Genomic DNA, 16,198 nt, shown 5'->3' on the forward strand with positions numbered 1-16,198 from the left:
TATTTACTGTGTGGTGAGTTTTGTCTTTAAAAAAGGCATATTCCTATCTGATTTTGTTTAAGTTCAAACATATGGCAATTGCTTTATTATGAACCACTAGAAGTTCAGGAAATTCAAGTATTATAAGTATTACACATTTTGACCTTTAACCTCAATTTGAGCAAACTAGAGGAAAGACTATTAAGAATTTATTCACTTACCACAAGATTCTTCTCATCAGAAATCAGAAAAATCTGTGGTAGTTTAGATTTAAGATAACTTTTTTTTTTTTAATGATGTTATAGTGATTCCACTTCCTGATATGCACATGGGGCTAAAATTCTGCTTCAGCTTTACAGCAGAGAATCCTGTGCTGTTATAGTTAAGTGATACTGAAAGTACTTGTGGGAAGACTAAAAGACTTAGGAAGATAGAGTAGAAGACTTTTAAAATGTTTTGTTGTTAGTTTATTTTTTCTTTTAATGGAAGAGATGCGATGGAAGAGATTAACTTTGCTTGTGTCCCGAGGAGGAGCATGCTCTACGCAGTACAGGGAGACAGGCTTGAGAGCTATGGCTGTGTCTCAGATACTGTCATTCCCAAGGCTGGAATTCCTGTCATTGGCCATGCCATTGTTCAACTATGTGTAACTTTGTATAACTTGTTCACCAGCCCTTCCCCTTTACTCTTCTCTTATCAGTCTTGTATACTTGGTCTTCAAACTACTTAGGCCCTTGAGACACTTTTCCAGTAAAAATTTAAAATATGAAAAGATCTTTTCCTTTCTCATTTCTGGGAGCTCTTAGAAGTATGTTTGCCCTTGTGCATACACAGCTTCACTCACATGCACAAGCTACAGATTAAATATGCTTTGAGTGGAAAAGCAATTGCTATTCTGGGATTTAGTCTTAAACTGTAGCAAATGGTGCTTGAATATAGAACTGTCACTCTTTGTTGCTGTTTCCCTGAACTGGTGTACAATAATAGAGTTTTTTAATAGTAGATTGTCAGTGCTGCCTTTATGAAGTAGAGGTTAGTTGGGTAAATAGTAATTTCAAAGGACTGGATGATGTTGTTATAGTTAATGAGAACTGCTGTTGGGTTTTGGTGTGCATTGTTATTAATGCTCAATGATTATTATTTTCTGGCAGATACACAGAATGAAAAGGAACGTGTGAGGAAGTATGGAGCTTTTATTCATTCGCTTCCACCAGTCAACAGAGCAACTTTGGCTGCTTTAATTGAACATCTTTACAGGTCATTGCAAACGATGCATTGTAGTAGAGAAATTCTTGTCATGTGTTCTTAGTATAACTCTACCATATATGGAATGTGGCTTGTTTCATTAACCAGTAATCACAAAAGCTTACCTAGTTGCGACAATTAATTACATTTGAATCCCTTTAATTGATAATGTGTTTTTTCTTTGGTTGTAATTTTGGCAGTAGGTATCTATAAAAATCAGTGGATTAGAACAGCCTTCAGGGAGAGAGGGCTGCCAGCGTATGTGTCCAAGTAGGGTAATTTTTGATGTAGCTTCTTAATACAATCTCATTTCACTCCAGTCAGCTAGTCTTCCAGAGGATTGTTGCAAATCGTTCTTGAAATTAAAAGATTTTTTTTCAGTGAAAATGTTCTTCTCTACAATCTTTTTGCACATAATAACTTTGAGAATTGCCTACCCTTTCTGGTTTTCATCAGTGCTTCATTTTACAAGGTAGGTAGTGGTAGAGAATATCCAAAATACAAACTTGTTTAAGCACCAAAGGTCATGTCTTCTTCCAAGATCAAATAAGGGGCAGAAAATATATAAAAATGTATGTGATTTGGTGGTTCTATGGTGTCATGGTTAATATTACTGGTCTATAGTGTATTATATCATCTATTGAACAAGTCAAATTATATTTCTGGTTAATTGTAGTGGGTAGAGAATGTGTAGAAAATTCTCTTCACAGAATATTGTGTTAAAAAATAAGTTACATAGCTAGGTACATAGCAGATGTCATTTAAAAACTATTTATATTACTATGAAATTAATTGGCACCATTATTAGGAAAAAGATTATAGTATGTATTGTGTTTAAGGGTATTTCTAAGCATATCCAGTTTGGAGATATTAGTATGCTGTTGCATCTGTTCTGCAAGTAGTTTGAATTCATGTGGATAACTGCCGATGCCTGAAACCTATTCTGACACAGTTTCAGTTTTTCTTCGATGTTGATTATTAATAAAAACAGTCTAACTGCATCACTAAAGGAGAGATTTTATTCTTTGGTCCTCTTTGTCACAGTCACCCATCGTTATCTCTGAGGCCTCTTGCTGGGCAGCTGCCTCTGGCTTTCCAGGCTGAACACCTGTTCAGTTTGCCACATATAACAGCCAAAATTCTGCTGTGCTTTAAAGTGTTTGCCTCTAAAGGAGGAGACGTTATATAAACGACAGAACTGATATGAACACTTTACCATAAGTATAAGAACTAAGGATCTAATTTCTTTCCACATTTTGTTTGATCTTAGATGATACGTTTGTAGGATCTACTTCTTTGCATATTACAGTGAAACTGTATTTAGCATTGGTGTGGCCTCACCTGAGTACTGTGTGCAGTTCTGTGGTCTGCAGTTTAAGGATGTTCAGTTCTTTGAATGTATCCGAGGGAAGGCAACAAAGCTGGTGAAAGGGCTGGAAGGAATGGCCTATGGGGATTGCGTGAGGACTTTGGGCTTGTCTAGTTCAGGAAAAAGGAGGCTGAGGGGTGACCTCATTGCCCTGTACTTCTTCCTGAGGAGGTGAAGTGGAGAGGGAAGTGCTGGTCTCTTCTCCCTCATATCCAGTAATAATGTGCATGGAAATGGTTCAAAGCTACATTCAGAGAGGTTCAGACTTGTGCCTGGGAGACATTTCTTTACTGAGGGAGTGACCAAACACTGTAACAGGCTTCTTAGAGGGATGGTTGATGTCCCAACTCTCTCAGTGTTTAAGAGGTGTTTGGACAGTGGCCTTAGCAACATGCTTAACTTTTAGTCAACCCTTAAGTGATTAAGCAGTTGAACTAGACGATCGTTGTAGGTCCCTTCCAACTCAACTATTCTATTCTGGTTTTATTCTTTTTAACTCTAAATAATTTTTGTATCACTTGAAATGCAGTTAGAAGGTTTTCATTTCTGTAATGAAAGATAAAGAATATAAATAAATATAAAATAAATAAGTAATAGTACATGTTTTCATTTCATTTAAGGGAGTTATTCTTTCTGAAATGAACTCCGTATTCTGTAAGGTGCCTCAGACAATTAAAGGAATAACGAAACCTTCTAACTTACGTTTATTTTTCTTTCAACAGGGTGCAGAAGTGTTCTGAAATTAATCATATGAACCCTCACAATTTAGCCATGGTGTTTTCCTCATGCTTATTTCAAACTAAAGGCCAAACTAGTGAAGAAGTCAATGTAATTGAAGATCTAATTAAAAATTACGTGCAACTTTTTCATGTAGGTATCTTTATGTAAAAGTATCCTAATTGCTCAGTTGTTAGAGATGCTAAAATATAGAAACTTCTTTAAAATGATCTTGCTATTAGTTAAATGATCTGAGGATTTGAGGGTTTTTGAACTCTTAATTCAGTGGATGTTGTTCTTGGCCTGCTTTAAATTTTATTTCCCAGCTAGCTTAATCCGTATAGGAAAAACTATTTATGGGATGCTGTGAGCTACTGTTTTCCAAAATGGTGCATATTCTTCTTGCCATCAACAGCTTATTAAATTTAAGATAATTTTATGATTATGACTATTTAAAATAATACTTTTAATAAAATTTTATGAGCCTGATGAGAACTGAAGCATGGAAGGATTTTGTGTTCTTAGTCTCTGAGCTGTGATTGCAATGTGTTTTTTTCCTTTGTTCTAGAAAGAGTCTTAAGTTCAACGGGATAGAAAAGATACTACTTACAGCATTTCCTATTAGGCATTTTGGTTTAGAGTTTACTGTGCCACTCTAACATTGTTTGGCAGTTTTTCATGGATTCCTCTCTGTTTTAAAATTTATTTCATCAAGTTTATAATAATGAGTATCATCAATGAAGAGCTGTTTCTGACTGATAGAATATTTTGCATAGCTGCTTCTATAAGAACATGATTGACAGTATTGGTAATTGTTACAATATTTATTATTTATTGATCAAGAACTATTCATTTTAAACAGATAAATGAAGACCAGGTCAAACAAATGGATATAGAGAACAGCTTTATTACCAAGTGGAAAGACACTCAGGTAAGTGGCAAATATCAATTGGTGTGAGAATAATTTCAACAAAGACCATTTTGTTGTTTACAGGTTTTTTTTTATACCTAGATTTCTAAAAGTAAATTTGTAGGTTTGTGTCGTGATCAGTGTTGTTAACTACAGAGGTGAGGGACATAAACTGAAATTAAAGAGGAGGCATAAGCTGATAAAGTAAAACAGTTCTGCGTAAAGCATCTTGTGGACTTATGTTCTGGCCCAAGCTTACAGGTTAACTTACATGCTTTTACTGTGCTTCGTAAATTGTATTAGAAGGAAACAGTCAACATTTGCAAGTGCAAGAGTGATGTCCTCTCTATTTTTTTTAATTTTAAACATGCATATTAAATACCTTAAAATGTGTATTAGCTTTTATTATTTCATGAGCTTTGGGTATATGTGGTCTCTCTTTATTAGAGTTACACCATCACTGAGTTTAAAGCATCTGAGTCTTCAGTCGCATCCTGTTCTGCGACCGTTTCTAGAACCCCAAGGCACAAATATTATTTGGGGAAGCTTGAGACACATGCTGACAGTCAAACAGTGAACTTTAGGATACAATATAAGAAAATAGGAGATCTTATGCCACTTACTGTCATCTTAAGTTCCAGTTCTACTTGTAACAACTTTAGAATAATTTCGAAATTATTGAAATTGAAGTTGTAAGAAACAGCAAAGTGATACCATGTTTCACTGTCTGAATGGTATTTCTGTCCGATCCTAATTATAGCAAAAATCACTAAGCTTTGTAACACCAAGGTGGATGAACTAAGAGAGGTAAAATGAGATGTAGGGAGCTTAAAAGCTTTTACAGAAATCTAAAGTAGTGGGGGAGAAGCTTTCAGTGATTTTGGAGTTTATAGGGTTGTAGAAAAGGATAGAAAGCTAGCAGAGAAAATCTATAATGCTTTCTCTGGTGGCTAACTTCCTGCTTCCAGCAATAGTTTCATGGTACCTCGTAAACCATAATTAAGAAGACAGGGTCTTGGAAATACATGTTGAAATTGCATGTTCTGTGAATTGCTATCTGGAATCGTTCTTTTATCTCATATTCCCTTATTGTCTGGGTTGTAGTGGCATGAAGCCCTCTTACCATAATGACTTTCTGTCAATGTGCGTATTAGAATGTCCGTTTCCTGCTTTGTCTGGTGGGGAGTGACCAAGTTACTGAGAAATGATTTGAAATTTATTTCTAATGTCTGTCTTGCAGAATGGAAGTATCTGCCAATAAATAGCCACATAAAAAGATAGCCAAAAAATCCCCCAGATTTTATATGATAGAATCATAGAATTATAGAATATACTGAGTTCGAAGGGACCCATCCAGATCATGGATTCCAGCTCCTGGCCTTGCACAGGAGATCCCAAGAGTCACAGCATGTGCCTGAGAGCATTGTCCAAACACTTCTTGAACTCTTTCAGGCTTGGTGCTGTGACCACTTTCTGGGGGAGCCTGTTCCAGCACTCCACCCCCCTGTGGGTGAAAAACATTTTCCTGATATCCAACCTAAACCTGCCCTGACTCAGCTTCATGCCGTTTCTTCAAGTCCTGTCATTGGTCATGCGAGTGAAGAGATTGATACCTGCCCCTCCACTTCCCTTCATGAGGAAGTTGTAGACTGCGATGAGGTCTCCCCTCAGTCTCCTCTTTTTTAGGCTAAACAAACCAAGTGACCTCAGCTGCTTCCCTTCAGTCTTCTCCTCAGTTCCTTCACTTCCTTGTGGCCCTCCTTTGAACACTCTCTAATAGCTGAATGTCTTTTTTATATTGTGGTGCCCAAAACTGCACACAGTATTCAAGGTGAGGCCTCACCAGAGCACAGGAGAGCAGGGCAATCCCCTCTCTCAACTGGCTAGTGATGCTTTGCCTGATGCCCCCCAGGATACAATTGGCCCTCCTGGCTGCCAAGGCGCTGCTGACTCATATTGGACTTGCCATCAACCAGGATTCCCAGGTCCCTTTTCACAGCACTGCTCTCCAGTCTCTTGTTCCCTAGTCTATACAACCAGGAGTGCCCCATCCCAGGTGCAGAATCCAGCACTTTTCCTTATTGAGCCTTATATTGTTGGTGATTGTGCATCTCTGATAAGTTGAGGTCTCTCTGCAGTACCTCTCTACCCTTGAGGGCATCAACAGCTCCTCCCAATTTAGTGTTGTTGGCAAACTTACTTAGTATTCCTTCAAGTCCTGCGTCCAGATTGTTAATGAATATGTTAAAGAGAACTGGGCTGAGGATCATAGAATCATAGAATCATAGAATCGATTGGGTTGGAAAAGACCTCCGAGATCATCGAGTCCAACCCTTGGTCCAAATCCAGTCCATTTACTAGATCATGGCACTCAGTGCCACGTCCAATCTGCGTTTAAAAATCTCCAGGGATGGTGAATCCACCACCTCTCTGGGCAGCCCATTCCAATGCCGGATTACTCTCTCTGTAAAGAATTTTCTCCTGATATCCAACTTAAATTTCCCCTGGCGGAGCTTAAGCCCGTGCCCCCTTGTCCTATTGCTGAGTGCCTGAGAGAAGAGACACATCCTTACAGACCTTAGGACACTTAATGGACCTGTTCCATAAAGTTGTCATCTGGGTTTTTTAGGAATCTTCTGATCCATGTTGTACCAGATATGTGATCCTCCCAGTTAATTTCTGGCAAGTTGAATTCCCCCATAAGGATAAGGGCAGTTGACTTGGAAGTGTCCCTTAGTTCCTCATAGAAAAATTTGTTGGTGGCATCATCCTGGCCAGTCTATAGTAGACTCCTATGTGGGATATCTGCATTATTTGTTTGTACCTTGATTCTTACCCAGAGGCTCTCAACTTGTGCTGTTGCCAGTGGTGAGATCTGTACATTCTAACCCTTCCGTTACATACAATGCCTCCCCCTCGCACTGGGGTATTTTAAAATTGTGTATCTGGAGTGATTCCAGATTTCTACTTGGAAAATACTTAGAATTCATAATATTCAGTACATGTTTTCACAACCTATTATGAGAAAAATAGTAATTGAGTTGCTGGATTTAATTAATTATTCTTAATTAATACTGTATTTGAAGAAATCATAAAATGCTGAGTTTGAGTTAGAAAATATTTTTGGACCTTATCGAATCGTTGGTATCTGCTGTATGGCATCCCCTAGGAAAAGAGCCACTAGATAGCAAATATGACCTGAGAAAACTGTAAGTTATTTGGGAGCACTTGCCCCAGAGATAATGGCATTTTTCTTGTTAGCTTTCTAAACAAGTGATGGACATTGGAACAAAATTTCTACCTTTTATTGGTTAATAAATTGAAGTTTGAACTGCTTTTAAGGATTAGGACTGTGTTCTTTCTGTTATGTCAACCTGCTACCCTTGAAATAACAACTAAGGAATGGAGTCCTCAAGAGCCTGACTGTCATTTGTGGCAATTTGATTGTGACTATGAACATTTTTTCCCTCTGAATTAAGCTGTGGAACATTTTCTGGGGTTTTTTTTGTTTGTTTGGGTTTGGTTTTTGTTTTGTTTTTTGTTTGGTTGGTTTTGTTTTGTTTAGTTGGTTTTGTTTGGTTGGTTTGGTTTTGATTTTATGGTTTTTGGGTTTTTTTGGGTTTTTTTGTAGCAGACAATTAATGTAACTAGTGTTTCATTTAAAAGCACATTTTCCTGAAACTTCATATGCACATATGAAATGCATCAATGTCTAATGCCTAGTACCTCTTCAGTGCAGAAGGAAGTGCTTCATATTATTTCAAAGTTTTCACTGCCTGAAGCCCACTGATTCTGCTATGTGGTTAGAAGGTTGTTTAGAGATTTTATGTATAACTGTTTCTCTAGAAGAATTCTACATTTCTCTAAATATGCATGGTGTTGTCAGTAGGTTTTGCTGAGGGAATATGTTAGAGTCAGACCTGGACTAACATGAACTGCTTTTGAAAAAGATTGACCTTCATCATTGTTATATTTTACAATTATAACTTCTGACATGAGTATATAGTGCATATTAATCATAATTTCAGAAGACTAGATTTTAGAGATGGATACACTTTACATTTTACCAGGCTTGGAACTTTCATGATTACAGATTCATGAATTTTGTGGTTTACTGAAGCAACAGAAATACAGGTTTGAAATTGCTGTTAAATGCACTTACTGCATCAGCACTAAATATACTAAAGCTAGCAACTGACTAACTAAGCTAACTTAGCAATTTAAGGTAAATTAACAAATTCAGCTTTTCACTAAACTTAACTTTACCATTATTTAAGCTTAGAGCCACCCAGGTATGCTCCAAAATAGTTGGAGGCACAGATCTTACCAAAGGGGCATCCCTGCTTTGGGGAGGAGAGAGGAGCAAACTTGTTGACTTGTCCCTGAAGAGGGGTTGTGATCTTGTCCTCTAAAACAGAGGGTTCCAGATATCAAATTTGTATTTTTAGAAATGGACATGGGACTATAGTAAAATTACTTGTTATTTGTTGCTGCCATCATGGATGTCAGGGCAACCACTTTCTCATTTTCATGTTGGTGGGTGTATTTTTTCATATGTAAATAAGACATAATGAAGGTTTTGGTTACCTTTGGTCAGGCTAAGACCCGTGCTTGAATCAAAGGCAGAAGAGAACCATGACACTTCACGATCACTTCGTCCTCCACACAGCTGAGGCAGCAGTAAAGGCCATCTGACCTTTGCCTGCAGCATGTTAAAACCACACATCATCTCCTCCTTAAAGGACCAAGTTTATCCAGCTATGCATGGTTAAAGGGGAGTGAGGCTAACATCTCCATACAGAGGTGTGAGTGCTCATCTGTGCTTCACTGAGGCATTGGGCTGCGAGGCATCTGCTTCACCTCAGACACCGTGCTGTTGTTAAGTTGTACTCAAGCCAGGTGGCTTGAGATAGGGTGGCTCAGCACATGTTCTTGCTCAACCAGTCTCATCAGTTTACTGCAGCAGTTTTCTGCAGGTTTCCAATTACTGATAAAACTGATGACATGATGCAACCGAGTGACATAACAGCATCATTGTAATCATGTAAGCATAATGGGTATTTGGCAACTTAGACCTCAAGCAGCTACAATTTAGAATTGTAAGAATTCTTTACATTTAACAACTGATAATCTGACATTATTGCATTCAAAATGTGTGCATTTTTGTGGAAAAATCAGTGATGTGTGTATTTATTACATTGGAATATACAGGTTGCCACAGTAGTATTATCTCTGGTGATGCAGAGTGTTCAGAGAAGAAAAACTGTACGGAATTTCTGCTGAAGGACTGGAAGTTCACATGTCTGAAATGTCACTGAAGTTCTGTTCTAGGTGGCACTTCATTAGCCACTCTTTATTCTCTGTCCACCATATACTTATGCCAGATGTTGCTGTAATTTACATCACATTTTCCCTCCATACGGTTGTGTACATGAGCCCAGTGGAAATCATGTGTCAGCTTCATTCTTATTTCCAATCTTTTTCTGTAATATCATCTGAAAAGCAAATTTTACAACTAAATGAGCTTTTCTGAGTCTGTGCCACTATAATTAAGCAGCTTTCTTCAAAGTAGCTTTGTAATGTTTTTCATCACAAATGTTTCCATTAGTTTTCTATTCTCAGAGGCTAAACTAACTTAGAAGCTACTGTTTTTCAGAATGTTAATCTCATTTAAAATTCAGCACTACCATTTATTTTTCTATAAAAATGTAGCTTTAGCTTCTGTAAATTAGTCAAAATGTATCACAAGGCTTGACTTCTTATATAAATGTATGTTTCTCTGTACTTTTTTAACCTCTTCCTCTCTTTGTAGTAATATATAGATATGTAGCATCACTATCAATACTTTTCTCAAAATAAAAACACAAATTGTTATTCTTAGTGTTAATTGGATTTTTAATTCTTTATATTGGCTTATTAATTAAAGGGTACAATTATGTCATACATTTTGCTTTATCTTATTGTTCCACATTAACATTGTACGTATAGTTTAGATATCTCTCCAACAAATTTGACAGAGGTTTATATCAAGAACATTTGTTTTGATTCCTTCTTTAATTACAAAATGACAAGTTTTCATTGTGATTAAGCATCATAAATGTAGTAGTAATGAATTTAGATTTTCTGAATATGTACACATGGGTATATGGCTGAAATATTCTGTTATTTGTAATTTTTCCTCTCATTCATAACTAAGTCAGTTTAGGGTTACAGTCCTTTTTTCATGGTTTTAAATTGTAATCATCTGTTTTGGTTCTGAAGCGAGCTTGAGTAACCTCTAAATAAGAGTTATGGTTCTGTCAGTTTAAGATACTAAGGTACACTTATGTCTTAGACTTTGAAGTCTTAAATATAAATCTAAAATTTCCACTTACTTCATGTCTCCCTTAGTTTTCCTGTTCTTACTTGAATGTATATTTGTAAAGTGTGCTCATTTTGTTTGATGTAGTTCTGTTGGATTTAGTCAGGGTTAGGATTTTCCTCCTGAATCTGTGAAGAGGTATTTTTTTCCTTACACTATTCAAATAAAAGTGAATATAGTGCAGGATTTCCCATTGTAGTCAACATTTGTACTACTGTTGTAGATAAGTGGGTGGAAAAAGAGTTTGACTTCATTAGGTTCTAGCACATCTACTAGATAATAATTGTACTTTCCCTATTTAAAAGAATATTTCTAAAGCTTTTAAGACAGTCTAATTTTCTTTTTAATTACTTTGTTTTAGGTTTCCCAGGCTGGAGATTTGCTTATTGAAGTTTACGTGGAAAGAAAGGAACCAGACTGTAGTATTATCATCAGGGTTAGTGTATGAAAATGATACAGTGATTTTTTTGGAGGCACTTTCTCATGAAGTGTATCAATTCATTTTAATACATCTTTTTTATATAATTGCACAAGAACGTGTGCATTTATGTTTATCACTATTTTAGACCTTGCTATGTCGCCTAAATTATGTAAAGACTGATGGTTATGCATTTTTGCATTTTTAAGGAAAATATTATGATACAGTTTTAAAGGGTAGATGTCCTTTTATTTTACTGTAGTATACGGTGGTATAAATTGCTGCAACTCTATGGGTGCAACACACAAGAACATTAACAAGTACTCAATGAATGTTGGTTTTATTTAATAGTATAGACCATTTAAATGATGTTCCTCCTGATTTTTCTTTTTGCCTGTGGCTTTACATTTCTGCATGCCTTGAGCGTTAAGAAACCAAAGCTTGTTACTAACAATAATTGAGATTTTTCAGCCTCTATTGGATAGTGTATTTTAAATACTCTCATCTCCACATAATAGTGCTCTATGATTTTTTGTTACACCTCTCTGACTTTGTTTTGTTTTGGTTCTGTTCAGCATATAACTCTCAAACACTTGTGCTTGTATATATGTGGGGTATGTGGTATACATAGGTACACATATGCACATGCTTTTTAAAATTGAATAAAAATGGGAATATGCATTGCTAAGATAAAAAAAAAATGGTGCTGCTGTAATATTTACCTTCCCACACCCAAGAAAACATACTAAGGCTTTATTTTTTTCCAAATTTTTCAATGGTAGAGAAAGGGAATTTCAAGTTACTAACTTCAATCTCATGGAACAAAGGAAAGCATGTTGGAGTCTGATGAATGATTTATGAATTTCCAACATATATATCTACTACTGCTCTTTTTTTTTGTTTTGCTTAATGCAGTTGCAGGGAGGAACATTTTGAAAGAATGAATCAGAAATCAGTAATTGAGATATAAACTCAGTCATTTTGTATTACAGGTATCACCTTTGATGGAAGCAGAGGAATTAACTAATGATGTTTTAGGAATCAAAAACATTATTCCCAACAAAGATGATATCTGGGCTGCTTTTGAAGTACTTGAAAATGGAGAACTTGGTTGGTGACATTAAAATTTATGCAAGTTTAATCAGCTTTTGTTATTTTAATTTTTCAATACTTAACATCATCAAAAGCTTAGTTAAAGACTTTATGGTAAAAAAATATTAGCCTTCATGCCAGTGTTTTACATCTGGTGGCTGTGGTGTCTGCATGATTTCTTTCTACACTTTGCCAGAAGTAATGTGATGAATTGTTGTAAATTGCTTATAAATTGGGGGTTGAAAAGATGTTCTTTATATTACAGTGCTTTGCAGTTCATTAATCATCAGCTATAGAAAAGTAGGTCTTACTAATAAGTCTTAAAGAAGAAACTTATTTTCATGAGAATGTCAGCACTTGATTTTATAAGGAATAATGCTTTTCAAAAAATGAAATGAGAACATACATGTAATACTTAGGAGAAAGAATCTTTTTTACATTATTTAGTCAATTATTTTATGTATGTAGATGAAAAAGGAGGCATAAAGTGTGTAATCCTGTGTTTATGGCAAGTGGCATTAGGATGTATCTAACAGATTCTTGAAAAAATTATTTGAAATATGATTCTGCTCCCAACAAAAGCAAATGTCACATGGTCACAATATTAATGAAGTGTAAAGAGATTTTAACATTGGGAGTGCTTTATACATGCTGGAGCATGTATAACATACTGGGGCATTTTATTATTAGAGATATTTAAAATAATGTAGAGTAATAGGAATTTTTGTAACTAAAACATTGTATTTTGATGAATACTCACTAATGTAATCTGATTTTTGGAATACATGGGGACAGAAATATGCAACGTTTATTTGCATTTCATAGTCAGTTGCTGTTCTTACTGTTATGGTACAGAAGGAGACTGTGGACTAGTTTATTTCTGTAGTGAAGATACCTATTTTCAAGTTAAGGAAAAAAAAGTATAAGGAATTGGAAAAAAGTAAGTTTACTAAATGTTCCAATATTGTTTGAATAGTTTTGTTGTACTTGATTTTCAGATGTGCTTACAATAATCTCTTTTATACTATGTAAGTATATAATTACTTATATACTCAGTCTTGACCTTGGCAGTATCAATAACTAGAATGGAAGTGTATTCTCTTTTTTAACTTAAAATAAGTGGTCCTGAACCCTTCACGTCTTGCAGTCTGTTGGTGATGCTGTATAGGGTTGTAATGTAGAGTTAATTTCCAGATTCATGAATGTGGGTGACAACTGACTAAGAATGCTAGCATCTGTTATCCTTAGAAGAGTCCTGATAATTCCTACAAGTACACTAGAAATCCTATTTCTTTTCTCTTAGCACTGGAAAAAATTGAAGAGGGAATTTTATTTTCTTAAACTTGATATATAACACAGGCAAATGAAAACTAAACTAGATATTGCCAAGGGAACATAAAAGTAAGTAAAAAGATAGACCCTGCAACAGCTTCTTGAGGTATTTCAGTGCAACAACTAATACTTAAGTGTGGGATAGAAATGTTGTCTGAGCTAATGACTATGGACGAATGGCAAAATGAAACTCAGAGTGAGACACAAAGGCACTACATAGGACAATAAATACAGGCCAGGGATTAGAGTGTTTACTACTGAAACAAGTTTCAAACACAAATTAGAAATGGCACACGAGTGTTTTAAACCCAAAACAACCGAGCAAAAAGAAAACTAAAGTAAGTCCTAATTCATCATCTGTCAGTCACAGAGACAGTGTTGAAGAAATGTCTTCTTCGTGGATCCATTTCTGGAAGAATCAATGCATCAGAACAAGCAAATTATTGTTTAAAAATAAAAATAATGCCTGTAGTAAGAGACACTCATCGATACTGTGGTGCTATGGCTGAATCTAGCGGGTTTTCAAAGGGCTGGAACACAGAGAAAAGTAGTTCTATGCAGTCTTTGGTCCAAATGTGACACTAAAGAACTAAAAGACTGTTTGAGTCTTTGCTGCTGCAAGTTGATTCTACTAGTGTCATTTAACAAACACTATTGAATATTACGTAACCTGAGGCATTTACAAGAGAGTTGAAATTCTGATATGCAATGACAGAAACAAAGGTTACATATTTGTTTCAAACATATACAAATAATCACAGTACCTTTCTGATAAAAAATATTTGTCTGCTTTTGTTCCTGCGTGGTCTGGTACCTGTCCAGTGTGTGGTAGTATTCCGTTTGTTGCACTCAATCCTGAAATTTCATAAGACTTATTTACTTTTTAAGATACACTGTCCTGAAAACAAGAAGGCAAGAAAATTGGAATTATATTTTCTAGAAAGTAATTTTCTACTGATAGTTAATGTTGTTTAAGGTGAAAATGACTAGTTCCAGATATTTACCAGCATATGATGGCCTAAGTGAAAGAAAGGGTAATTGGATGTATGTGTTGACTGCTTGCTGTTCAAAATACTAAAACTGCAATATTAAAAATTAACTAATTTATTTGCATATAGAAAAGCTGCAATAATTGATGATTTTATCTAACTTAATGCAGAATATTCAATACCATATGCTTTTACAAAATAGGGTGCATATTTTTTAATAGGTGATTGATGAATAGTTTGTAAATGAGGTGTGTTACCAGTAAAATAGGTAATGGTTTTCAGCATGATGATTTATGTGCCGTGTAATCTATGATGACAGATGGTCTTAAATATAACTATAAATAAAACAGTAGGTGTTTACTGTGGGAGAGCTGGTGTTCTAGGAAGATGTAATGATTTACCAGTCTCCTGCATTTGATTTGCAAAGTTCTCCTTAAAGTGGGTTTTCTCTCTTGTACAAAGGCATCAAGTTGTTTTCGCTTTATCACGTCAGCATTCACAGTTTCCCAAAAATCCAAAGAAAATTTTAGAAGTTTGATCATTTAAAACAAAAGGGCTAGAAAAATTGGTGTTATAAAATAGGGTTTGAGCTGCTGTCTACAGAATGGTATTTTTGTTAGACTGCTTTGGTGTCATGTCAGAATAATAAAATCTTTATATAGGTGGTATCACAAGTCTGCAGGTAGGGTAGGTTTTTTTGCATCCCAAAATAGCAGTAGTTTTTTCTGTCACTTAAGTGTGTTATTTGTGGCTGTTGCTTTCTAGCACTAGTGTTCAGGTGTTCAGGAAGATATATTCTGCTAGAGTGTAGTGCTGGACAGTCCCAAAGCAGCTGTTGATATTTCATATTCATCTACCGTAGCAGAAATGAAAAATGAGATTATGGCAGTATACTTTTCAGTACTCAAGGGACACTGGGCTAGACTGTGTGACCTAACATGAGCGTCACACAGGTCTGACTTTTCAGGAGCTGTACCCAGCTCTTCTCAAGGCCAGACCAACACAAATTGGTATGCAAATCTCTCTTTGGAAATAAAATGACATTTGAACCCACTGCTCTAAGTTGTAGCCCACAAAGCCATTGTTAAGGCTTTTTTGTTTTCTTAAATTACAGTAGATGCTTGCTGCTGAGCAGGTAAAAGCCTTCAGGAATGTGATTATGTATAGGAAGGATTAATTAGAGGGGTAAAGTGCAATCTTTCCCCATCTACATGAAGTGTTGCCTCAGATTGTGTTGCAATACACGTCACACTCAGATTTCTGCTGGATCTGGTAATGAACATTTAGTGACTACTGCAAGATCTTCTCTACTTTCATGTGGTATATGAACTGGGATATGTATGGAGTACTGGCTGGATTTTCTTACCACTGAAGTTTTTCTGTTCTGTGCTAGGATCTCAGAGTTTCTCTTTTAGGATGGATGGTACCTATCAACAAATACATGTCTGAACATCTGAAGTTTTGAAGTGCACACATATGGTCTAGTCATGCCTATTGCTATATTAATCTTGTACTTTTTGTAAGAGGTTGAAATATAAAGGTGCAAGTTTGGAAATTCCCTGACTACAGCAAGAGGGAGAAGACCCAGGAAGACTACATGCTTCTCCCTTCTAGTAAAAGGAATGTAATGAAACCAGGAGTCTGTTTCAGTCTGCTTTGATAATTAACAGACAGTATAATCCATACCAGTTGAGGGTTTTGTTTCTCTGTGATTGCTCCAAATTCTTTGGTTCTTTGATTTTATAGAATTGGTAGCTAAGATGTTTCATTTTTGTGTTGAACCTAG

The 16,198-nt window shown here is 35.8% G+C and overlaps 1 protein-coding gene across 1 annotated transcript in view; it reads left to right on the forward strand.

Moving 5' to 3' along the window:
• ARAP2 (ArfGAP with RhoGAP domain, ankyrin repeat and PH domain 2) overlaps positions 1-16,198 on the forward strand; it is a 116,745-nt gene that overhangs the window by 80,439 nt on the left and 20,108 nt on the right. The window contains exons 23-27 of the mRNA XM_027746787.2: positions 1,131-1,236; positions 3,316-3,463; positions 4,173-4,241; positions 10,943-11,017; positions 11,992-12,109. Of these exons, the coding sequence (XP_027602588.1) occupies positions 1,131-1,236; positions 3,316-3,463; positions 4,173-4,241; positions 10,943-11,017; positions 11,992-12,109 (516 nt within the window). The remainder of the gene's footprint in view (positions 1-1,130; positions 1,237-3,315; positions 3,464-4,172; positions 4,242-10,942; positions 11,018-11,991; positions 12,110-16,198) is intronic.

Source organism: Pipra filicauda, unplaced genomic scaffold (genome assembly GCF_003945595.2).
Source record: "Pipra filicauda isolate LSUMZ 115617 unplaced genomic scaffold, ASM394559v2 scaffold38_size3968069_pilon, whole genome shotgun sequence".
In the NCBI taxonomy this organism is placed as follows: domain Eukaryota; kingdom Metazoa; phylum Chordata; class Aves; order Passeriformes; family Pipridae; genus Pipra; species Pipra filicauda.